Genomic DNA, 25967 nt, shown 5'->3' with positions numbered 1-25967 from the left:
TCCAAGTCGGGGGAATGAACTCACAGGTTCTGTCACCAACAGATGCTGGACAGCAAGACTCTGGTTTCCGCTGCATGTTCACATATGTGAAGTGATTTGAATACTTAAAAGCACAACATACATGCTAGGATCATTTCTGAAAAACTGTGGGGCACAGATTAGGGTCTGGGTTCCCTCTACCACTCATCTCCAATGCAGTTTGGAAGTCCAATTTCCCTCTCACAAATCAGCCCGTAATAAAAGGTAGCTTGTTAACATCAGAACAAATCTACTTTATTTTTCAATTAAAATTGTACATTCATCTTTTGAGCTGCTGAGCAATGGTGCATAGAGCACATGATCTCCTTAAATAATCTGAGTAGAAGACGTATGTTTACAGAACAGTTTGCAAAGGAATCATGTCAACGCTCTTGAACAGTCAAGTCCAGCCAGACAGGCAGTGCTATTGTCTTTCTTGGGGCAGAGAGATGGAGGCAGGCCAGAACCAAAAATGGACTCCAGGTCAGATGTGTGCAAAGCTACGAACGGGACTTTGGACAGAGCCCCTGTCCTTGCCCACAAGCCCCATGACCTTCAAGTTCTCGTGCAGTTCTGGCTTAAAATGTGCTCAAAATAAATGCCCCCTCAGCTAAGAGAGGAGCAGCTCAGCAACATTTCCCTGCCAAGCCCAAGCTCAGGCAGTAAAGCATGGGGGGGGGGGGTGACAGTAGACATTTTGGACATTCATTCTACTTAACCAAGTCATGAAGACTGAAAGGGGCAGGACCACTGAAACCCAGGTGAATTATGGAGGTGAGAGGACAAGACTGCACAAACTCTTCATAGAAGACTTGAGGTACTTGGAGGCTGTAGATGCAGTTCGCTTCCCCATCCAGAATCAGGAATGTCACTCTCCCAAAATCTATATCAGATACGCTACGTAGGAGAAACAAACTCAACAACATCAGTATAATTGTCAGTGCAGACAATATCCCGTCTTAAATAATCCATAGCTCAGAAAGGCAAGGAGGCAAAACCCAGGAATAAATTTGCCACGAGAGAATCCTAATTATTTATGCATACACCCCCACCCCCTTCTAAAATGCTAGCTTCTGAAGACATTACAAAAAAATTCAAGTATTTTCTAAAAGGAGTGGGTGAGACGTTTAAAACGTCTCTTTCTTGTTTTCCTACCATTGCCCAAGTCAACTCTGTCAGAAATGCTGCATAACTTTTGAGAAACCAAGAAGTGAAGGATCCTCATGCAGGGAAGAGAGGCTGCCAGGGTCAAGGTGGATTAAGAGCAAGGCAAACTGCTGCCACAAACTGGGGTGCCTTCCATTCTCGGTAGCAGCAGTGAAAGCTGAGGGGAAGCATGCATAAGATGCAGGTAACTGGGAAGCCTCGAGAGGGCAGGACCAGTAGTCAAATTTCAGGCATTTCTAGAAGAACAAAGACTCTTCTCTTAAAAACATGTTTAAAACTGGCTCAGGAAAGTAACTCTACAGAAAGCCTCCCAGGAAGAATCTGGTTGGACAACACCCCATAATATCATTATGCGAGCAGAATTAAATCCTTTCTGTAGGCACCTGCCTAACTATTAGCAGATGATGCTGGGAAGACACAAACAGGCAATTTCTCAGAGACTGTAAAACAAAGAAAACCACCTCCCCACAAGTCTCTTACTCGATAGAGAGAAGGCTCATAGCTCAACGAGCCCTATCACAGGAGCTGCACTTGATCAGGACCTGAAATATCCACTGGAGTGCACACAAACCAGGATTTACTTGAAAACGAGGCTCTTTCTAATGCAGCCTTTTAGAGATAATGTCTACTTTTCTATTTGGGCTTACACATAGGGAGCCAAAAGGTGCCTTCACTGGTTCTCGCCTTCTTCCTGGGAGAAAGGCTTCGTTGTATTACAAAGGAATGGCTAGATGCGACAAGTGCAACCTTCCTGTCTATTGTCTAGCTTCAACTTCTATATAGCCAAATCATCTGGGTGACCCTACCTTGCCTCAGATCCTCTATTTTTAGGGCAGCCATCCTGTTCTGTGGCTGAGGATGTTCCTTCAAGTCTCTGCAGATACAGCCTAACATGTTCAGTCCCAGGGTGTGAAGGCTTTGGAAGCTGGCTGGCATTTTGTGCTTTGGGTGCTCCCATTGTGGTTCTTCCATTATAAGATACAAGTGACACTGGAACTGGCCACCCACTAGATGTGTCAGGTTTTGTGCTCTTTTGGGTGTGTACATCTTGTTATGTTCCATCCCTAGGGTGGGCTGTGTTGTTCCTTTGCTTTTCCCTGTCCTCACCAGTGGCCACCAACCCTTCTCCTAACATTCTGAGGTGCTTGCATCTCTGTGCCATTTTAGCACATCACTTTCTGTGGGTTTTTTCTACCATTTTCTAAATAGCACAATTGCAAAGTTTTTGAAAAAGTAGTTGCTTTTAAAGAGTTCCTGTAGCACAGGGCAAGAGGTTTGCAGCTAAGCTTTCTTCTGAATAAACACAGCTACAGATTGGGCTGCAAGTCCTGTGGACTTTGCTTGAAAATGCCCCCTCTGCAGACTAACCAGTTTCACAATTTGATCTTTATCAAACAGCCAGTTTCACAACAAGGCTAGAGAGCTTGCCAGCTTGATTTCTCCTGCTTGTTACCTTCGCTATTTGGCCATAGTAAAATTGTGAAAAGAAGAGCAGCGCTTGCAGCAGACAGCTAGAAGGCGGCAGCCTTACAGGACTATAGCTAGAAACATTTCTACTTTAAAGCAAGTGCTACTGTTTCCAGTGTAACTTATTGATTAAATAGTCAACTGAAGGGTGTGGGTTGGGGAAACCTCTTTCCAAGAAGCAATTAATTAAGGTGGAGAGCCCTCAGATCAAGGGAAGGGACTTGGAAAGTCTCTGAAACTGGAAACAATAGAGAAAGGAGGAATGCCTCAAAATGGCACCCATTGCCCCCTCCACTCTTGTTCCACTTTCCCCTCCTTAACAGACTTTCTGAGGTAAGAAGAGAAGGAGGAGGAAGTGCTGGGGAAACATGGGAGGAGTACAATGGGCTGACAATGTTATCTGTTCTTCCCATAAAATTGTTTGAAGGCAGATTAAAAGCCTCATCCAGATGCATGTCCTCCATGGCACATTCTGCTGCTTCTCTGCTTGTGGCACAAGGAACTCCGGAGTTGCTTCACGGACTCTTTCAGACACCAGCAACCCTCCATGCCACCATTCAATGCTTGGCATCTCTAAGTTCGGTGCCATAACTCCCAACACTGCCTTGAGCCTCTATTTCTTTCCCACTGAATTCTTCTTCACCTTCAATCTCCAACATCCATTTCACAGCATTTTGGTTACTGTAGAGTAAATCAAAGGCAAGAAGGAGGCTGATTTCATTGCAACAAAACAGAAACACCTGGGCCTTTCTCTTGCCAACCACAGAATGAGAAAGGAGGAGTACAGATGGAGTTCGCCTCTGGAAAATACTTTGGCAAAGCAAGGCAGCTTTGGATACGTGCGTCTCTCCTGACCACTGCCGCAGACTAAAGCATGGTTTGGTAAAGATACCCTCGCTTATAGGCACTCAGTGGGTAAAATGTCGCCACAACAAACTTGCCGTCAAAACTCTTCCCGGTCAGGGATCGTTGGGCAGCTTTTGAATCCGCAGCATTTGCATACTCAACAAAGACCTGAAAAGAAGCAGGAGGAATGTCAGTCTCCTTTGCCCCTTGCCCTCTTGCTTTCCAGGACAGGCAAGACACCTCCCAGAAACTGGTAGATTACCTTTGTTAAATACTAAGGAGAAAAATACATTAAAATGGTATACATTTATTTGATAAGGAAAGATTGTAAAATGATTTAGTTCTGCAAAATGTAAGTGTGGTACACTACAGTAGTGTGATTTTTAAAAGACAAAATATAACACTAGAAGATGTTACCAGAATCTCTGGATAAAGTACAGAAGGTAATATTGAAAAACTTAAATGGAGGTGCATTTCTACTGTTTTATAGTCTTAATAGTGTGGCATTTCAGAGGCATACTGCATTAATAGATAACGCTATTAAAATCCTGTCTCCAAGTCTGAAATGCAATAGTATACAATTTTATTTTAGAGATATATACAAGCAGTAAAGTATTCCAAGATTCCCAGAGAGACAAATGCAAACACACACACAAAATCTGATTATTATTATTTTTAAATCTGCTTCCATTTATAAAAGAATCACTCTCTCTATGCAAGATAGAAGACAGGAGTCGTATCAGGAAGCCTCAGGATGTGCCTCACTCAGCTGTCATTGTAAAAGGAGAGGTCAGTGCAGCCTTAGACCAAAACCTCAAAGATGAAACATACACACAAATCTTGACTGCCCAAGTACTTACATGGCCTTTGCCTGGATTTTCCTTCGGAACAAACAGGGACATGACCCGTCCATATTTGCAACATTCTTCTCTTATGTCATCCACGATATCTGTGGAATTGAGAAGACAACTGAAAATAAATAGCAAAGACCCAGCGTAGCATATTGGATAGACTGGCACAGAAGGACCCAGGAATCCTGTTTGCAGAATGCCTGCTTGCCTCCAGAGCAACTGCTGCACAAGGTTCTTGCAAGACTAAGCCACTTACCTAAGCTGCTTGAAGGAAGGGCAATAAACAAACAAACAAACATAATCAATAACATATTTTTTTGCCACAAATTGCATGTTTCATAACATATAGGGGTCAACAAGTTATGTCCAGGCTTGACATAGAACACGAGGAAATAGATAAAGCAAATGATCCAGCATTGTGCAGAAAAAAATGGACACCTGAGATAGCAATTGCAGTTGAGAATAGATTGAATTCAGAAACTGCAATTAAGATCAATTAAACAATTTATCAATAGATTCCTCCCTGACGGCTTACGAAGGATGTGGTCTCTGTCTACATAAACTCAGCCGGCAAGCCCCGCACTGCTAAAGGGCGCTGTTGGTTTGACCAAGAGTGCCGTACAAAGAAGGAAGCCTTAAGGAACACTTATTTGGCCTATAGAAATGCTGGACTAAATTACTTACCTCCATCTTATTTCAAAATTTAAAAAGAGTATAAAGCACTTTTGACCTAAAAAAAAAAAGGCAATCCGAACAAAATTCCTGGTCCCTGCTATTGAATGCCTCACTAAACAATGAAACTAAACTCTTTTGGCAACTGGTCTCCGACTCAATGAAAAATAGCTCTTCAGCCCCCAGCTGTGCCATTCCAGCTCAGGTTTGGGAGAACCACTTCAGAAATATATTTATGGAAAATCCAAACCTCCCTTCCAGCTTCCAGGATGATGACAGGGCAGAACTGTCACTGTGGAGGAAGTCTATACATTAATTGGGAATCTGAAGAGCAGAAAGACTCCAGGGAAAGTCTTTATCCCCGGAATTGATCACATCAAACCAGTACTGGTGGGCTCCACTTCTGGCAGCACTTTTTACGGTAGTAAATAACTTGGGCAAAGTACCATATAGCCAGAAACATGCTATAGTAGTCCCAATCTTTAAGAGAGGCCACCCAAACGTACCCTCCAATTATAGGCCAATTAGCCTGCTTTCAATAATTGGGAAGCTGTATGCCCAATTTCTCAGTAACAAACTGACAACTTTTCTAAATGAGCATAATATACTATCTGAAGCCCAGGCAGCCTTTCGTGAGAACCATTCAACATCAGACCACTGTCTAATGCTGTCCTTCCTAGCCGAGAAGTATACCAGGCCTCTACAGGGTAAGCTCTTTGTGGCCTTCATAGATCTGAAATCAGCATTTGATTCCATCCCCAGATCCCAGCTATGGTCCAAATTAAATCTGATTTTGCAGGACAAATGATTCCTCTTTCTTATAAAAGCCCTGTACAATGGAACCAAACTGCAGGTCCGATGTGGTCGGCAGGGACAGTTATCAAACAGTATTGAGATGACATTGGGGGGGGGGGTTTGAGACAGGGATGCATTTTGGCCCCCACACTAGAAGAGGGCTTAATGGACCCAGATGGACACCTTCCAAAAATAGAAATGAGAAGGACCCCCTTGTTGTTATATGCGGATGACACAGCCATCATCTCACGTTCCAGACCAGGTTTGAAATATCTGCTGAGGAAGTTTTCTTATTACTGTTCTGGAAATGGTTTATCCATTAATTATGAAAAATCTAAAATTTTAGTATTCAAAAGAAGCTTCTTCCGGTTTAAATGGGTGCTGGATGGCCATAACCTTGAACAGATTAAATACTTCAGTTATCTAGGGCTCATCATACAGGATCTTGGAAGCACCACTGGCAAACCTCCCTTCAGAAGGCGGAGGGGGGGGGGAGGGGAAAAAACCAGCAGGAACTCGCAAGACATTGTCGTCTTGCAAAGCAAGCCCATAGGAAATTCGTTTTGTGAAGCACCTCCAAAACGGAAAACTCTTTCGTCTAGCGAGTTTTCCGTCTTGCGAGGCATTCGTCTTGCAGGGCACCACTGTAGTGTAAAGATGCTAAAGCAAAGATTATGGGATAATGCACATAGTGACTTGCGATCTCGATCACACGTAGTCTGTAGTCTGCTGGCAGTAGGAGTACAATATGGGCATGTCTTTAAGTTAACGCCTTACATTAAAAACCTGATAGTACCAAATTATCGAAGGTTATTCACCAAAGCCAAACTAAACGTCTTTCCTTCTGCAGTGTTGGATGGCAGGTGGAGAGGAGCTCCCTACCAAGACAGACTTTGCTCATGTGCCCAAGACATCGATTCTATAAAACATATTTTGCTGCACTGTGCGAAATATGAGCAAGGCAGGGCTGAACTGATATTACCCTCGCTGGTACCTTTCCCAGGAAAATCAGAGGCTCATTATGCCAGGTTCCTATTGGAAGACCGGACAAATGCTAGAACATTAGCAGTGGCAAAGTTTTTATCGGTGGTTGCAAGAACCAATGATCCCTATCTTTAAGTCTGAGCAAAATGCTTGTTTAACCTGGAGGTAGGCTGTCTGAATTGTGCATTGCTTTGTAACGATTTGTTGGGTATCTGGACCGTAATAAAGATTGATCGATTGAACTATCTATGTGAGTCAGCCAGAATATAATTAAACTGCCCGAGTCCATATTCTAAGCAAGTACAACCTGCTCTTCCATGCAGCATGGAGGAGAAGGGCTTATGGCACTAGTGGGGTAAGCCTGAGTGCCTGGACATCTGTCGTAAACGCTACATCAAATGGAATTGTGTGTGTAAAACAAAAACGAAAAATTGGGAAAAGGGAGAGTTCTATTTTGCAAAAGGTTTATGATGGAAACTCAGAGCGGATTCTTCCCAACTCCCTATTATCCTTAGACTGTACTGAATAATGCTTTTTTTAAAATGATATTTATTGAAAGTTTAAAATTACAGAGAATAAAAAAAGAGAGAAGGAGAAGAAGAAGGAAAAAAAGAAGGAAAAGAATATATATATATATATATATATATATATATATATATATATATATATAATATCAGAAAAACAAGGAATTAAGCAATACAAGTCAATAAAAAGAAAAAAAGAAAAATACAAAACACACAATACATCAAAACCACCACCAACAACAAAAAAGGAAAAACAAAAAATTTAAAAACAAATCCAGTATTCCCAAATCTTTATCTTTCGTTAACTTGTTTCATCGACCTCCTCACACCTCCCTTTTTTGTATTCTAATTATTAATTATCTCAGCAAATCCTTTCCATCGTTCACTATATTCTATCATTAAATTACCTTAATTTATTTTAACCTTATCTTACCATAAAAAGCCCTAGAGCTTAAAACTTAAAAGTTATTTATACATAATTCCTTATAGTATTTCTACTAAAGCCAAATAGTTTCATTCCAGCATTTTTCTAACACTCGTTAATTTTACAATAATTCTCTAAATGAATTTTTAAACTTTCTTCCAATCTTCATCCATCGTCTCTTCTTCCTGGTCTCAGGTTTTGTCAGTCCTTTCTATCCCTTCCATCTAGTCCATTAACCTGGTGACCTTCTATCCGAGGCTCTTAAGTCTTTTCCATGTCCCTTCTGCAGGTCTTCTTCATGTTTATACCTGCACTTTACTTTATCTTCTGCTGATCTTATTCTTAATTTCCTTCCTTCCTCACTGAGGGGTAGATCTTGGGGAGACTCCAACTTGACAATGTCTTTATCCCTTCTCGACAGGTCAGCCCACTCTCCACAGTCAGCACTGAAATCCAAAAGATATTTGAAGGCATGTTTCAAAGTCCCTCCAAAATTAAGGGCCCCCACAACTCCAAGCTCCCCCTGGCCCACAACCAGATCCCAAAAGTCAGAACATCCCTGCATAGGGGGATCCATCCAGCTTCCCATCTCCAAACCAAACAGTACTCCATCTCTCCCAGTCTGACTTTCTCCAGGTTCAGTCGTCAGAAACAACAACTTATTTTCCTGCAAGGCTGCAGCTCTCTCCATTTCTATTACTTGAGGTTCAGCAACAACCTCCTCCTTTGTCTTCTGCACAATTTGCCCTGTCAAAGCAAATTCCTGAGATGGTTCCTGAGTAGTTTCTATGTAGGTATTCATCGTTTGTCCAAAATTGCTAACTGCAACAGTCATCAAATCCATCTTTTCATGTAGCTGTTCCAGTAAAGCACTTGTCTTACAAAGAGCAAGCACTAAAACTTTTTCTAGACATATTCTTGCTCAAGGTCAAAGTCTGGTTCCCACGATCTTTAATCTCTGCAGCTGTAAAATTCCCCAGATGGACTCCAGCAACAGTATCACAAGCTCCCTCTAGAGGAAACAATTTCTGTTTGTATCCGTCTTTTTGAAAGCAGCTCCAGCAACAAAATTACTTTCGTTTTCCAGATATTTTATTCCTTTTTATATGCAGAAGGAAACATTGGAATCAATATGTTTCTCTTTTTTAACTATCTGTCAAAAAACGTTTTATTCACAGTCAATGAACTTCCCCAAAGCGTCTGTCTCTGACACCCCGTTCCCAGGTTCAAGACGGTGGAAATTTATCTTTCTTTACTCTCTCTCCTGCAGGTTTAAACAATCTAAGATTTCCCCCCTCTTCTCCTGCTTCCAAGGGGGGTTTGGTGTTTTTAGCTGATGAAAATTTAGTCCTTTACAAACGACTTTCCAGACTTTAGCTTGCAATGTCTGCTTCAATCTATTTACAAAAGCGGAAGGCGGACTTCCTGTTTAGACCTTCCCGCTTCAGTGCCAAATTAATTCAATTTTTAAACTCCAATTCTTCACTTTACTCACGGGTAGTTACTTTTAAATCCAATTGTCCACAGGAAAAAGTCAGCGCTCTCCAGCAACAGCTGTGCGGCTTCACTCCATTAAAGTAGCAATCAGTTCGAAGCACCGTGCCACTCACCCCACTTCGCTCCGGAGCCCCAAAATGGGTTTCCCCGCGAGTAGGGGAGGCGCTCTTGGTGCCCGCCGAATCCCACGTTCCCAGGCTTCCTCCGCCTGGGATTTTTAAGGGGTCCCCGCCTTTGCTGCGGCGGCAAGACCCGATTCTCACGGAGCGGGTTCCTCTCAGTCAGAAGAATTCCGCCATTGCCGATGGCGCTAACCCGGAAGTCCCCGGTCAAAGTTGTACTAAAGGGGATTGGAATTTAATTTAATTGGAAGCGTAATCGCTTATCTTCCACTGGACGGAGGGATGAGAGAAAGCTGCAAGCTTGCCAAGGGTTGAAAAGGTTCATTACTGAGTTATTTGAAGTTTGACAGCTTGCTCTCCTTCCCAGGCTTAGAGAAATTTATTGGGAAAGTGTGACTTTTGTAGCTGCAAAACAATGAACCAGGACAGAACAATGGAGAACTTCTGAAACAACAATGGGACATTAGCGCCACCCAAGGCATGCTGGAGAACAGCAACAATTGACAAAAGATTGACCTAATATATTACAAGGACCAGAAGAAGCACTATGGACAGAATAATTGCCACACACAGGAAGGATGCTTCACCTGTAGGTGTAGAAATCATTTAATGTGTCAATACGAATGGAAATTGTTAAAACTGCAGTTGCGATATAAAGGATTGGTATTTTGACTGGAGTGTAACTGAAATTTATAAAATTTTGGAATGAAGAAACAAAATAGAATGGAATGAAGACCTAGCAGGGCAGCAGTTGAAGAAGGAGCAAAAAAGGTTTGCTTGTGTGTGTTTCTTTGTGGCTGATTAGCTGTTCTCCCTGTGCAAAGGTCAGAGGGGGCAGGGTTTCTGTTGAGGCAGGGGATTAGCTGTGGGAGGAGCTTATCAGACCTAGCAGGGCAGCGGCACGTGCAGTTTGATCCATCTTTTAGATTAAGGGGAGCTAGTCTCAAACGTTTGTTGGGGGAGACCTAGGTTTTTTTCTTGTGGGGGGAGTTATTTGTCCTGTCTTCACGCTTTTTATGATGGAGGACCGCTGTAGCCACCCCCAACGACACGTTCTCAGGATGGAGGGGGAGGGAACAGCTGCAGTCGCCTGCAGTTCCTGCGCAATGTTTGCCATCTTGCCAAAGGTTGCAGGCAGCTTTACCTGCAGCAATTGCATGTTGATTGCCCTCTTAAAGGACAAGGTCCAGCAACTGGAGGAACGTGTAGCTACGCTCCAAAGAATTAGAGAGCTGGAGCTCTTCTTGGAAGCAACAGAGCACACCGTCTCCACCAAGGAGGAGACAGGGGACACCCCTGAGAAGGCTAGTTCACCAACACAGGTGCCAGATATATGGAGAAACGTGACTCAAAGAAGTAGGAGGCCCAGGGTTCGCTCTGATTGTTTAGAAATACACAATCACTTTGAGGTCCTCTCCCCTAGCATGGAAGACGAAGAGCAGACTCCATTTGAGGATCTCTCCCTCATTACAGTCGATCAGGTATATGAAGACGAGCAGCAAAGTCAGTCCTCAGGGAATGTGCAGGCGACCTTGGAACGGACAGCTCACGGAAGAACCCCGACCAAACCTAAGAGGAGGCGTGTAGTGGTGATAGGGGATTCCCTACTGAGGGGAACAGAAGCAGTGATCTGTGGGCCTGACAAGATGTCTCGGGAAGTGTGCTGTCTCCCCGGGGCTAAGATCCAAGATGTAACTGAACGACTGCAAGGAATCATAAAACCCACTGACGAATACCCCTTCCTCTTGGTTCATGTGGGAACCAATGACACTGCAAGCAATAGCCTCCAGAAGATCAAAAGAGACTACGAGGCTCTCGGCAGGAAATTGAAGCAACTAAATGCACAAATTGTCATCTCATCTGTCCTCCCAGTTGAACGACGTGGCCCAGGGAGAGAGGGAAAAATAGTGGAAGTGAACAGCTGGCTTCGCAAATGGTGTAAACAGGAACGGTTTGGATTCTTAGATCACGGACTGCAGTTTCTTGAAGATGGACTTCTGGCAAGCGATGGGATGCACCTCACAACGGTTGGGAGAAATGTTTTTGCCAAAAATCTCAGAAACCTCATCAGGAGGGCTTTAAACTGACTAATGTGGGGGAGGGAGACAGTGCTCCTGAAGGTAGGAGTCTATCAATTGATGAAGATGATCATCCAAATGTCATAGACCAAATTGGCAAACAGCACGCAGACCTAGTGGTGGGAGGAAAAAATCCTTAAATAAGAGACACGGGGGAATGATTAATGGACTTCAATGTCTGTACACTAATGCGCAAAGCATGGGAAATAAACAAGATGAGCTTGAGCTCTTGGTACAGCAAACTAAATATGACATAATAGGCATCACTGAAACCTGGTGGGATAAGTCCCACGATTGGAATGTAATAATGGGGGGATACAATCTATTTCAGAGAAACAGACCAGACAAGAAAGGAGGAGGAGTGGCGTTATATGTCAGGGATATGTCAGGGATATGTATACCTGTGAAGAGATCCAAGATTTAGAACCTCAAAGCCAAAGTGAGAGCATTTGGGTCAAAATTAAGGGAGAGAAGAATAACAGAGACCTCATTGTGGGAGTTTACTATAGATCTCCAAGCCAAACGGAGGACATAGATGATGCCTTCCTGGAACAGATGGCCAAGCATGCAAAAGGAAGGGAGATAGTAGTAATGGGGGACTTCAATTACCCGGATATTTGTTGGATGTCAAACTCAGCCAAGAGCATAAGGTCAAACAGATTCCTCACTGGCCTTGCAGACAACTTCATTGTCCAGAAAGTGGGAGAAGCAACAAGAGGAACAGCCATTTTAGATCTGGTCCTAACCAATGTTGATGACCTGGTTAGTGGGGTAGAAGTGGAAGGATCATTAGGCGCGAGTGATCATGCTCTTCTGAAGTTTACTATACAGTGGAAAGAAGCAGCCAAGCATACTAAGACTCAATTTCTTGACTTTAAGAAAGCCGACTTCCTAAAACTTAGGGAAGTGCTGGGTGAGATCCCATGGACAGTAATACTAAAAGGAAAGGGAGTTCATGATGGCTGGGAGTTTGTTAAGAGGGAGATAGTAAAAGCACAACGTCAGGCAATACCAATGAGACGGAAACATGGAAGGTGCTTAAAGAAGCCAGGGTGGCTATCTAAAGAACTTTTAACTGAGTTAAGATTAAAAAAGGATGTGTACAAAAAATGGAAAAGGGGGGAAACCACAAAAGAGGAATTCAAACAAATAGCCAGCACGTGTAGACACAAAGTCAGAAAAGCTAAAGCACAGAATGAACTCAGGCTTGCTAGAGAGGTTAAAAGCAACAAAAAAGGCTTTTATGGGTATGTTCGTAGCAAAAGGAAGAACAAAGAAACAGTGGGGTCACTCAGAGGAGAAGATGGTGAAATGCAAACAGGGGACACAGAAAGGGCTGAACTCCTCAATGCCTTCTTTGCCTCAGTCTTCTCTGATAAAGAAAACAATGCCCGACCTGAAGAATTTGGAGCAAATGATTCAGCAAAGGAAACACAGCCCAGAATAACTAAGGAGATAGTACAAGAATACTTGGCTAGTTTAGATGTATTCAAGTCTCCAGGGCCAGATGAACTGCATCCAAGAGTATTAAAAGAACTGGCAGATGTGATCTCAGAACCACTGGCAGTCATCTTTGAGAATTCCTGGAGAACAGGCGAAGTCCCGGCAGACTGGAGGAGGGCAAATGTTGTCCCTATTTTCAAAAAGGGGAAAAGAGAGGACCCAAATAATTATCGCCCAGTCAGTCTGACATCAATACCAGGGAAGATTCTGGAGCAGATCATTAAGCAAACAGTCTGTGAGCACCTAGAAAGGAATGCTGTGATCACCAATAGTCAGCATGGATTTCTGAAAAATAAGTCATGTCAGACTAACCTTATCTTGTTTTTTGACAGAATTACAAGCCTGGTAGATGAAGGGAACGCAGTGAATGTAGCCTACCTTGATTTCAGCAAGGCATTTGACAAGGTGCCCCATGATATTCTTGTAAAGAAGCTGGTAAAATGCGGTCTTGACTATGCTACCACTCAGTGGATTTGTAACTGGCTGACTGACCGAACCCAAAGGGTTCTCATCAATGGTTCCTCTTCATCCTGGAGAAGAGTGACTAGTGGGGTGCCACAGGGTTCTGTCTTGGGCCCGGTCTTATTCAACATCTTTATCAACGACTTGGATGATGGACTCAAGGGCATCCTGATCAAATTTGCAGATGACACCAAACTGGGAGGGGTGGCTAACACCCCAGAGGACAGGATCACACTTCAAAACGACCTTGACAGATTAGAGAACTGGGCAAAAACAAACAAGATGAATTTTAACAGGGAGAAATGTAAAGTATTGCACTTGGGCAAAAAAAATGAGAGGCACAAATACAAGATGGCTGACACCTGGCTTGAGAACAGTACATGTGAAAAGGATCTAGGAGTCTTGGTTGACCACAAACTTGACATGAGCCAACAGTGTGACGCAGCAGCTAAAAAAGCCAATGCAATTCTGGGCTGCATCAATAGGAGTATAGCATCTAGATCAAGGGAAGTAATAGTGCCACTGTATTCTGCTCTGGTCAGACCTCACCTGGAGTACTGTGTCCAGTTCTGGGCACCACAGTACAAGAAGGACAATGACAAACTGGAATGTGTCCAGAGGAGGGCAACCAAAATGGTCAAAGGCCTGGAAACGATGCCTTATGAGGAACGGCTAAGGGAGCTGGGCATGTTTAGCCTGGAGAAGAGGAGGTTAAGGGGTGATATGATAGCCATGTTCAAATATATAAAAGGATGTCACATAGAGGAGGGAGAAAGGTTGTTTTCTGCTGCTCCAGAGAAGCGGACACGGAGCAATGGATCCAAACTCCAAGAAAGAAGATTCCACCTAAACATTAGGAAGAACTTCCTGACAGTAAGAGCTGTTCAACAGTGGAATTTGCTGCCAAGGAGTGTGGTGGAGTCTCCTCCTTTGGAGGTCTTTAAGCAGAGGCTTGACAACCATATGTCAGGAGTGCTCTGATGGGGTTTCCTGCTTGGCAGGGGGTTGGACTCGATGGCTCTTGTGGTCTCTTCCAACTCTATGATTCTATGATTCTATGATTCTAAATCATCACACCATCAATTCTAGTATGCAGGAGGCAGGGGGAACCCAAATTGTATAATTTGGCATGTCAAAGACTGGTATTATTAATTGTATTATAATTTGGCATTGTTAGAATGAGGCTATTATTGGACTGTTGAAACTGAAAACTAATAAAAATTATTATTGAAAAATACTCTTATTTCCCAAGCGAGGTCCATGGCGCCACAGAGAGAAGCTCCAAGTTAGTCACTGGGTCAATCACAGTTAGTTCTGGGTTCAGTGGCAATTTTTAAGGGAGGGGCAGCATGCTGTGTCAGCATTCCTGATCAACATCCTGGTCCCATTTTAGAGCTAGGGAACACTGAGACACCAAGGAATACACTTTTTCAAGGCCAAGAATTGTGCCTAGGTTTGCTTTTGAGCATTCTCAGGTTTGCCACTTCAGGATGAAACTCAGATGAGCAGCTCCCTCCTATGCATTTTTGCTCAGTTGCTCAAGTGACCGGAACATAATGGTGGTCTTAGAAGTTAAACAAAACAAACAGAGTCACTGTGTGGGGCCTAGACGCTGCCACAAGCACCACACGTCCCCTTCCCTTATTCTACTGAAAATGAATAGATGTGGAGACTTTTAAAAAAACCCCACAAACAGCAGTTGGTTCAGTCTTCAAAATGGTTTAGGGGAGGGGTGGGGAACCTTCTGGACTCTGTGCACCAGGTCCTTATCAGGGCCAAATTATGACGCCACATGACTGACATGCGCATGGGGCCACCTGCCTGTCAAAATCCCTTGCATTTTGCAAGTCTCCCTGCGCTGGCTTTTAAGTCCCCAACCTTGAAGGTTTTAAAAAGGGAGCAAAAGGAGAAAGCGCTTCCAAATCTCCCCATGCTTCCCCTTTAAGCTTCCAATATCAAGATCACAGGAACCGTTTGAAAGCCTTTGCAAAAGCCTCTCTGAAGCAGCCTGCAGGTGCAAGCTATTGCACGGCCTGCTTTTGCACAGGGCTTCAGTCCCTGCTCTGCTGATACACAGGGATTAAATCCTGCTGCCTTGGCTGCATGATCGTGTGCACTGCCGGGAACAGGATCACATAGTCAGGCCAGTGACATCAGCTGGTTGGGTGGGGGAAAGGACCTCGCAGGTCAAACTGGAACTCCAAGACTGTCCCACACGCAGAGCTTCTCCGCTCTTTCTGTAACAGAAGTCAGTAATATGTAGAGCGGATCATCCCCCCCCCCCCAAATGTAGACAACACAGAGGGGTTATGGGAACCAACGATAGTTATCTCTCTTTCAGTTCGTCTCTTGTACTCCGTATTTTCTGCAACTGACACAAAAGGAGCCACAATTTTTCCAAGCACAACAGTGCTTTGGGTGGGAGTAGGAAGGCGCTTAGCCTTCCCGCATCTACTGACTCTCCCTTACAAGCCCCCTTCAAGGTAATTCATCCTTCACCCGCTTCCTCAGGCGCCAGAGCTACAGAGGGGAGAATCTGCAGGTGGGGAGGATGTCAGTACACACAGGCCTCCCTCTCTTCCGTGCAACTGCAGGAAACCAGGCAGAGGGCCTTCTCGGTAGTAGTACCCGCCCTGTGGAACGCCTTCCCATCAGATGTCAAACAGAGAAGTATCAGGAAGTTTTTAACGTGGAATGTTTTTCTGTGTTGTTATTATGTTGGAAGCCACCCAGAGTGGCTGGGGCAACCATGTCAGACAGGCAGGGTATAAGTAAATAAATAATAATAATAATAATAATAATAATAATAATAATAATAATACCAAGGTGGGGTGGGAATCTGTAACATCAACCTGCAAGCGCTGCTCTTCTAGAGACCATTTTATTCAAAATATTGCATGCATATTTACTTTTGTTATGCAATAATTCTTTAAACATTTTTGCTTGGAGGTTACTGGCTCTGCCTAAATTTGAATCACACCTAGCTTGAAGCAGGATAATTTTCTTCCTCTCTCTGCCCAGGGCAGCTCTGGGAAATAGTTGCCTTTCCCACTTCCAGTGCATCTCAATCCATCCTGTAGCGTGCTGAAGGATAAGGAGCTACATCAAGATGTACCAACCTTCAAATTCTTCTTCATTTTGGAGAGAGGTATCGCTCAAAATATTTAGCAGTCTTAGCACTGGAGTTGGAAGCATCACCAGATCTTCAACATGGGGGGCTGTTAAAGCAATGTAAGGTGATCATTATATCAAAGAGAAATTAGAAATGGTTGGATGCAAGTTGCTACAACCTACTCAATCCTATTCTCAAAGAGAGTTAAAAAGTTTATCTTCTTTACCTTGCCTTATCACATACAATGCCTCTTTACCTTGTATTTTTACCCTGAGATCCTGAAGGGCAGCATATAAATCTAATAAATAAAAATGATTAAAAAAACTCTCCTTGTAATGTTGGGTTCAGACATCCGTGAAATGGGGCTTAGCCCGATTCAGACATTTAAAAAGGCACACGGGAGTCCACAAGATGCCCAGAGAGTCCAGACCCTCTTAAGGACAAATGTTGTTTTTAAGATGTTAACCAGCTTAAACTTGATGCAGAGAATGGATAGAAAATCTCAAAATGAAATGAACAGAGTCAGGGCCAGTAAGGCAAGCGTTATTTGTGGCCAGAGAAATGAAATACGTTATACACCCTACCAAAAGGAATGCTGAAGAAGGGGCTGCACAAGGCCTTTGCTGCAGTGGCTCTTTCCTGTGGGTCCTCGCGAAGCATGCTGGAAAGCAAAAAGGAGTCTTTGTTGTACAAGCAAGTTCCAGAGATGCTCCCCACAGGGAGACCATTCAAGCTGCATCCAAGCTGATTTCTAGAAGAATAGAAAAAGCCCACCAGGTTCTGGAGAAAGCATGACACCACAGCTTTCATTGTTCCAATTCTATGGCTTTATGGTGATGCTGATTTTATAAACTTTATTATGTATTTCAGTGGTCATTTGCTAGTAATTTTATTTTGGCTGCACTGCAGGTTCCCTTGAGTGCCATTCTGTGGAAGTGTGCTACTGGAACACAAAGCAACATATACATTTCTCCTGCCTTTCTCTTTTAAAGATGAATGGCCATGCCACTGGTTCTCCCCAGTTCACTTTCCTTTCACTTTCACTTTCCTTTCATAATGCCATGCCACTGGTTCTCCCCAGGACGTAGATTCTCCAGACTGAGTTATGCCAAGGAGAATGAATAATCATGCTCTCCCCCACCTGCAAATTAGGTAACTTACTACATGTTGCTGGAAAGAAAGCTCATCTTTAGTATTTTATTTCCCATAAATATTATTACCAAAATAGTCTCAAAAAACCAAACAAGCAGACTGCAAATTCACAGCTCCACCAAACACAATTTGGTCTCATTAATCAATCTACTGGTGAAACCTTCTAACTAGTCCTATTTACACAAGGATGACTGTTTCATGAATCTATTGCACAATTTCCTGATTTGTGTGGGGCTTTGACCCCCGGTTACTTTTTTTAAACCTTCATCTTACTTATTTAAAAGACTTGACTGAAAGGGGAAAGTTGCAAATACACATTGCCTGAGCTAGCAATTATTTACTGCTCTCCACAGCAACTGAAAAGAGTTAAGTAAACAGTAGGTGAATGACAAAAAATGAGGGATGATCTGATACAAAATAAATCATATGGTATTTTGGCATACCTTAGCCTGGTTACTATCTACTATCTCTCCCACATCCCAAGCAAGACTTTGCCCAGCCGCTGCCTTTTAACAACCATTTTCCATTCACATAAGCCGTAGTGATTTTAGCATCCATTAAGTCACGGGTGTCAAACACAAGGCCCGCGGGCCGAATCCGGCCCGCCAGACCTCGTCATGTGGCCTGTGTAGCCGTGTAGCCCCAGCCCGCTATTAGAAGCCCAGTCGCTTCCCACCCGCCCATCGAACAGGCTGCCAACGCGACGGCGCATGCACGCGACGAATCCTCCCGCTAACTCCAATATCATAAAGGAGATCGCTTACCCTAGCGGCCTTTTTTGAACATGTGCGACGTCGGGCGTGCAATGCGCAGGCGCAGGCGGGGAAGGATTGGGGGGAAAGCCCCGCCGGCGCCGCCTCTGCGCTTGCGCGCTTAAGTGAGCTTCCGGGGAAAGGAGGCGGAGGTCGCATGTGCGCCTCCTTCCCCGCGCATGCGTAATAGCCGGCAACCTGTCAGTGCCTGGCCCATGGCGCCCGTTTGCCGTTGCTGTGGCAGCCGAGGGGCCCTGCGGGAGGCCCTGGCTGCGAGGCCTGCCGGAGGGACGGAGCCTTCCAGGAACACGAGCGGCAGCTCGGCCACTTTCTCCTCATCGTCGCCTTTCCCATCCCCGCCGCAGCCGCTCACGCTGCTGGTGATGCAGCCCTGCGGCGGGGGCGGGGAGGCAGTGGGCGCCTTGCTGCAGCCCCAGGTGGTGCGGCAGCCACAGCCACCATCGCGGGGGGCCTCGGAGGCGCCCTCGGGCCTCATGGTCTTCAACGAGCTGGGCCCGGCGGCGGGGGGCGACGCGGACGGCGACGGAGGCGACAGTGCCGCCAGCCCCGGCGGAGGCCTGGAGGATCTGGACGAGGAGGAGGAGGGCAGCACCCAGTTGGGGGAGGAGGAGGAGGCGGCGGCTGCAAGAGCTGCACCTACAAAGGCTGCAGCAAGACCACCACGCAAGTGGCCAAGCAGCGCAAGCCCTGGATGTGCAAGAGACAAGATGTACAAGGACAAGCGCAAGAAGAGCGGCCAGTGGAAGTGGCGGAGGCGGAGCTGATGCAGAGGGAAGGCAATTTCAGGAGGGATGGGAAAGTGATAATAAAGAGTGGACACATAGTCCTACAGATACAACCGGCCCTTTGAGGGTGACCAAACTGCTGGTGCGGCCCCCGATGAATTTGAGTTTGACACCCCTGCATTAAGTGATGAAACACTTAAGGGCCCTTATGGGAGGCAAATGCTGGTTTTGTATCTGCCATATTAAGGAAGCCCAAGAGAGGGAAAGCTGGGGCTGGGACCTAACAATCCTATTTATTATGTGAAGCATTGCTGAGGTTAAGGGAAAGTCACCAGAGGCAGAAAGTCCCTCTTGTTCAAAAGCCTTTGTAGATAACAATGGAACTCCCCCTTTGTTTGACTAAATCCAGAGGCTGAGCTAGAGCGGCAGGGCAAAACCCCAGAGGAAGAAAACATTGCAGAAGCTAACAGGCAGCATACCTTTTGAGGAGGTCTCTGAGGTGATAGGCAGGGATGGCAGAATTCACTACACTTTTGCTGGCGAAAATGTGCTCAATAATGGCAGAACTATTTGCCTAGGAAGAAGAGGTGGGAAGAAAATCTCTTAGAAGGAAAAAAAACCCCCAACCCACCTTGTATTTACTCTGAACAATCTGAACAGAGTTCCCTGAGGTTGTAGCAGAGCCAGCTACTGCTGTAAGCCCCCCCCCCCATTAAGCCTGCCGCAGTAATTGCTCCATAACACCTATTCCATGGTGGGTTCAGTATTGACACAAAGCAAGCCAGGCAACTCTACCCATTCCTAAGATGAGTTGATGCTCCTCCCTTCTCTTCAGCCATCTGCACCAGGGATTGGAGCCCCCAGTTGTGCTTGTACTCGGCCACCAACACCACATGCCCTGGGCTGCTCCAAGTTGGGAGAGTGTAGAAGTATGTTTCATCTGCTGACTTTAGAGGGTTGGACTTTTCTTCCTTTCTTCCACTAAAGCTCACATCGCTTGCTAATACCACCCAGGTGCCTTTGAGATGGCTCCCATTCTTCACTCCGGCTCTCTGGGAGAGATGCGCTGGGATCTGCGCTGTGGGGATGGAGGCCGGAGGCTGCTCCAGACCTATGATTGTGCTAGTGGGTAGGGATATCCTATCTCTCCCCTGAAAGAAGGTACAACACACCTAGCTGAGGACTGTGAGAAGCTGCAGTCGCCGTGTTGGGAGACTGCAAAGGTACCCATGGAAGGGACGAAGGGTTGTGCAAACTGTAGCTTTATAGCAATGCAATTATATAAACCCTACATTACAGGAATAGCTCATGACTCGGAGGTGCGGCTCCCGCTCTGCATGCCGCGTTCCAGCTCTGGCTGCCTTAAATCCCAGAAAGCAGCTGCCTGTCCGTGACGAGAATATTGAATCTGAAGGATCTGTGGCCTCAGCTGGCAGCTTATTACATTCCTATGACATGCGCTGATGTCAGCTCATGTCACCTCCGCTCCTCCCCCAGCAAATGATTGCTTATTTCACAGACTGTTAAGGTATTGGCTCCCATCAGGAAAGCTGCAACATTCAGTATTTTATCTATCCAGCAAGGCAAATTCAAGCCTTGTAAGGTGCTGTCTTTCTCAAAGAGGAGTTTCAAAACTCCCAAAGAGAAATTGCCATCAAAGATGAGGTGTGATCTGATCAAGGCAGAATTGAGTGGTACTATTATTTCCCTTGATCTGGGCACTCGACTTCTGTTGATGCAGCCTAGAATAGTGTTAGCTTTCTTTGCTGCTGCATCACACTGTTGACTCATGTTAAGCTTATGGTTTACTAAGAGGGGCTGGGGAAACCAGCCAGATGGGTGAGGTATAAATAATAAATTATTTTTATAGAGGACCCCTAGATTCCTTTCACACGTACTGCTAGTAAGGCAGGTGTCCCCCATCCTATATTTGTGCATCTGGTTCTTCCTGCCTAAGTGCAGAACCATTTGTCCCTTTTGAAAATCATTCTGTTAGTTTAGGTCCAGTTTTCCAATCTGTTATGGTCATTTTGAATTCTGATTCTGTCTTCTGCACCCCTTTCAGTTTGGTGTCCTTTTCAAATTTGACACACGCCTTCCATTCTTTCATCCAACTCATTTATAAAGGTGTTGAACAACAATGGGCCCAGGACAGAACTCTGCAGCACTCTGCTTATCCCTTATTTCCAGGATGACAAGGAACCACTAATGTGTACTCTTTGGGTTGGCTCAACCAGCTACAAATCCACCTGACAGTTACCTCGTTCAACTCACGTTTTACCAGCTTCCTTGCAAGAATATCCTGGGGGACTTTGTCAGAAGCCTTACTGAAGTTATTAAGCATTCCTCTGATCCACCAAGCCTGCAAATCTCAAAAGCTAACTGATATCTCTGCAAAATTACTGCAAAGCTCCTCACCCTCCATTCCTGAGACTGGACAGTATGTTTTAGCTTCATTCCTGAAAACATTTCCAGTAATACTATTCCAAGACTCCAGAGATCGATAGCAGAAGTGCATTCCGCCCCGCCTTGCACTCCCGCCTTGGAGAGGCAGTTCTGCAGCTCAGCCTCAGGAGCGCGGTAGCCGTCCGTCTGAATGTACTTCACATCCTGGGGAGAACAAAGAGTTTGCTTAGAAGTCTAAAATCATAACAAAGCACTGCAGTGGATTTGAAACCTTATACTAGTTTGTTTTATGGTGGTCCAGAGAAATCGCCCCTTAGGCTGCTTCATGCAGAGCCAAAGGAGACCACAAGGAAATGCTTAGCTTTTGCTAGTCCAAGAATTGGTCAAGAAACTTTTTTATAGAAGCAAAATATAAAAATTCACAAGCAAAAATTCAGCAGCTGCATAGGAAATCTGTTTTGTGATTTAAGTTTAAAATGTTTCAAGGGGTTCTGAAAAGAAACTCACTGGAAAACCACCTCAGTGTATGTTTAAATGTTGATTTGTGCCATTTCCAGGCGGAAATATCCGAGCACTACAGAAGTTTTGCTCTTCCACTACCAGAGGAATTGGTAGGCACTGTTCACACACTCAGGGGGTGGAGCAATTTGTTCTACCCACGCTAACTGGGGGCTCATCCAAACCTCTGGAGCACTCCTCCTGCACTCCTCCTGCAGATTTCTGAAAGCAGCAAGAGCTTGCCCCCCCCCCCCCTTGCGGCCCCGAGGGCTCAGTCTTCCATTTGCCCTGATGCTTTCCCCCGGGAAAACTCACAAATGCTGAACCAGAACAAACAGCCATTAGGTTTTCCGTGGACTGCTGTTTGTTCTGATGTAGCGCCAAGAGCAGATTTTTGTGGGGGAAAGCAACAGGCTCAGACCCCTGCCTAGAAAGCATGGGACAATCAGAAGTGTGGACAAGTCCCATGTGCATCTGAGACTGCTTGGGAGAAAGGAATTCACCTCATGCGCGGCAAACCCGTGTCTTCCTACACATGCGTAGGAACTGCAAGGGATGGACTGGATGACCCTCAGGGTCCCTTCCAACTCTACCATTCTATGATTCTGTGTGAAACAGGAAACCTCAGGGCCACACCGCTTAGAGCAGTGTTTCCCAAACTTGGATCTCCAGCTGTTTTTGGACTAGAACTCCCATCATCGCTAGCTAGCAAGACCAGTAGTCAGGGATGATGAGAATTATAGTCCATAAGCAACTGGAGACCAAAGTTTGGGAAGCAGTGCCTTCGAGCAATAAGCAGCCTAGAGCATTCTTTTCAATGTGTACAAAGTACTCAAGCAATTCTGCAACAATGCTCACAGAGCAGAATAGTAGCAATCCCTTCCGTAAAGATTTCAGGATACATTTTAATAAAAGCACTGCATGTACCCCCCTCCACACACCCCCACGGGCACATACACAGGGTGAAGTTTTAACCAAAGAGAATTTGGAACCATTTCCTGGTCATAGACAAAGATATCTTTACAGCTGAAAGTGTTTTCTTTTGCTACAGTGCACACACGCCTTTTGTCTGGCATTTTTTGCCGGTTTCTGAAAGTGTGTCACCTCCTTTAGAAAAGGCAAAAGCGGGGCGAGTGTGCACAGCGCAAGGGCCCCAAAGCCATTCAGCATTTTCTGCAGTCATCTCACCTCTCTGATTACCTTTTTGCCTAAAAGGTTCCAATGACGCTTGACCAACCTGAATTCCCTCCTTGAAGCTGAGTCCAAAGTCAATGAGCTTGAAGCCCTCCTTCTCCGCACTCCACAGGATGTTGCGCGGCTTCAGGTCTGCATGCACATAGCCTCTGTGGTGGAGGAAGGCAAGGCCTTCCAGGACGTCTCGCGCACAGTGCTGGGTGAGCCACATGGAGCAGCCATGCTGACTGGAGTGTGCCAGCAGATCTGACACGCTGATGTCCAGCAACTCCAACAAGAGGCAGCACGACGGGCCTTGGGCAGAAGGGTAGTCGGTGAACACACCATACAGAGTCACTGCAGGTAGAAAAACACCCCAAAAGGATCAGCAGGGGTTACTTGGTGGGGCACCACTGTTCTGCGCTATGGCAGTGATTCCCACAAAAAGTCACATTTGGAACATACAAGATTCAGTTGTTTCCAGCACTTTTCCTAGAGCATCTGGGCCTGGGTATAATTTTAATCCAGAGCTAGGCAAGTGCCGCTTGTTTCTTTTGGGGGATGAACCTTCTAACCTTCAAGAGAATCCTTACCCCAACTCTGTGGCCATCAAAGAAAAATGGATGCAGCACAAATAAGGTCAACAACGAAACAGTCTTTAGGTAGCACCAAATAAAATTCTAGTCTGGATCCATGCAGAGTTCTACTGCAATGGAAGTCACTGCCAACATGGTTGGCAATATGGGTACAGAAATGAATTCAAACACCTTGGATACTCTGCATGGGTCCAATATGGCATCATTTGAGAAGGAAATCCGTCTGGCTGAACTCCTGTCAGCGGCCCAATTTTCCGGATCTTTCCCCCTGTAGCACAGCAACAAGACTTGGTTCACTCATTGCGGTTGTTGGCCAAAGCATGATATGCCAAGCTGCAGCATTTCCAGTGGATGCCTGAATGCACTTCATGGATTGCCTAGCTGTGATTCTTCTTGCCTTTGGAATTTTTAGAGGGAAACACTGGTTGTTCCTCAGGACCAGTTCCCAGAAACAAGTCAGTTTCCTTCTGCTCCAAGCCCCATTGTAAGTTACCACCAGCCATGCTCTGTGCTGTACGGGGGCTACACTTGACCATTTGGTGTAGATTTATGCTGTTATGCGCAGAGCCAACCATCCGTCACATAGTTCCCATCAGTATGTCTGGCGGTGTGGGGGCAAGAGGGGCTGGGGCTGGCCTGGTAGTAAGCATCTATGTCTCTCAACAAAGACAGCCATAGGGTTGCATGCTCATTGCAAGAGGTTAAGAAGCAGTTACCGTAAAGTGATGGTAATCTGCAGCTGACCTCTGGCAGCAGCTGTGAGAAGCCAAATCAGATGAAAGCACTGTTGCCTTGAGATGCAGTGGTAAGTCTCACATTTATTATTTGTTGGGAAGTTTTAAGTATCACTCTTCAGCAAAGCAACAAGGTGTGTTACACAAAAGAGTCTTAGAATCACAGACTCGCAGTGCTGGAAGGGAGCCTGAGGGTCATCTAGTCCAACCCCCTGCAAGGCAGGAATATGCAGCTGTCCCAGACGGGGATTGAACCTGCCACCTTGGCGTCTTAGCACACCATGCTCTAAGGCACTGAGCTTGTCTGTTTCCCACTCAGGCTTCAGACAAAATGAACACACTCAACAAGACTTGCGCCAGCCTTCCCCAGCCTCTTGACCTCTTGGCTTGGACTGCAACTCTCACAGGCCAATGGTCAGGGATGATGAAGGGCAACAGGTTGGGGAATGCTTACAGACATCACCCTCAGTACCATGTTGTATTTGGGACATCTGTTCCCCTCCCAGATTGCACCCTCTCTGCTGGCCAAGTGATTCCTCATGCTGTGCACATGTACCCATTTTATTTAGTGAACCAATTTATATCCTGCATTTCTTCCACAATGCATCTCAAGTTGATGTGGGGGGGGGTGGGTCTCCCCTAGGACGAGGGTCAGATTCAGATCTGCTTAACTTTAGCAGGGGGGGCTGCTCCCTTGCAAAAAGGGATGCACTGAATCGGAGCTTTCTCGCCCATGAGTGGCTTTGCCACTTCTGGTCCTGGAGATGGGCAGGGCAAAGGATCAATCACTAATACCATCACCAGGCACTGGATTAAGCCCCCCTGGCTGCTTCCCCAGGGTGGGACGGCTGAATCACTAAACAACCGCCCTGCGGCTCCCTGCTTCTCCCCATAGGGGCTCTGGAGTTTGGTCCCAGCCCATGGCGGGCGGCGATGCCGGAGACCAGGTTGCTCCCGGGGGAGGATGTGCCCGGAAAGGGGCCGGAGAGCGCGCCGGGCTGCGGGGGGGGGGGAATCCCAGGGGTCATTTGGTCCACCCCCGGCCAGCCCAGACGGGGAGCGTCCGCCAAGGAAGCCAGGGAAGCCCCTTTTCGCCTCCGCTCCTGCTCTCTGCACAAGTCCCGGAACCCGCTGCCCCCCCCCCGCGCTCTCTCACCGATGCTGCGGTGGCCGCGCAGCTCCTCCAGCGCCGCGCGCTCCTTGCGGAAGCCGTAGCCGCCGCCCCCCTCCGCCTCCTCCGCCTCCTCCCCGCGGGCGGGCGGCAGGAACGCCTTGAGGGCGGCCGGCGGGGCGCCAGGGTCTCCCAGGCAGCGCGCCCGGTACACGGCGGCCGACGAGCCCCGGCCCAGCGGAGCCTCGGCCCGCCACAGCCCCGCCGCCGCCGCCAT

The 25967-nt window shown here is 46.0% G+C and overlaps 1 protein-coding gene across 1 annotated transcript; it reads right to left on the bottom strand.

Annotated features, from left to right (window-relative positions):
- Positions 1-248: 248 nt before the first annotated feature.
- Positions 249-25967, bottom strand: UHMK1 (U2AF homology motif kinase 1; the record flags this gene model as incomplete). Its single annotated transcript, XM_081195534.1, has 8 exons — positions 249-3666; positions 4359-4447; positions 16530-16628; positions 17107-17183; positions 19652-19746; positions 21591-21782; positions 23314-23606; positions 25736-25967. The coding sequence occupies 8 exons, from the start codon at positions 25965-25967 to the stop codon at positions 3520-3522; spliced, it is 1224 nt and encodes a 407-aa protein (XP_081051660.1). The 3' UTR covers positions 249-3519.

The sequence above is a fragment of the Podarcis bocagei genome (genome assembly GCF_964188305.1).
Source record: "Podarcis bocagei genome assembly, chromosome: 5".
Taxonomy (NCBI): Eukaryota; Metazoa; Chordata; class Lepidosauria; order Squamata; family Lacertidae; genus Podarcis; species Podarcis bocagei.
The sequence above is the reverse complement of the archived record's forward strand: the minus strand, read 5'-3'. Positions and strand labels throughout refer to the sequence as shown.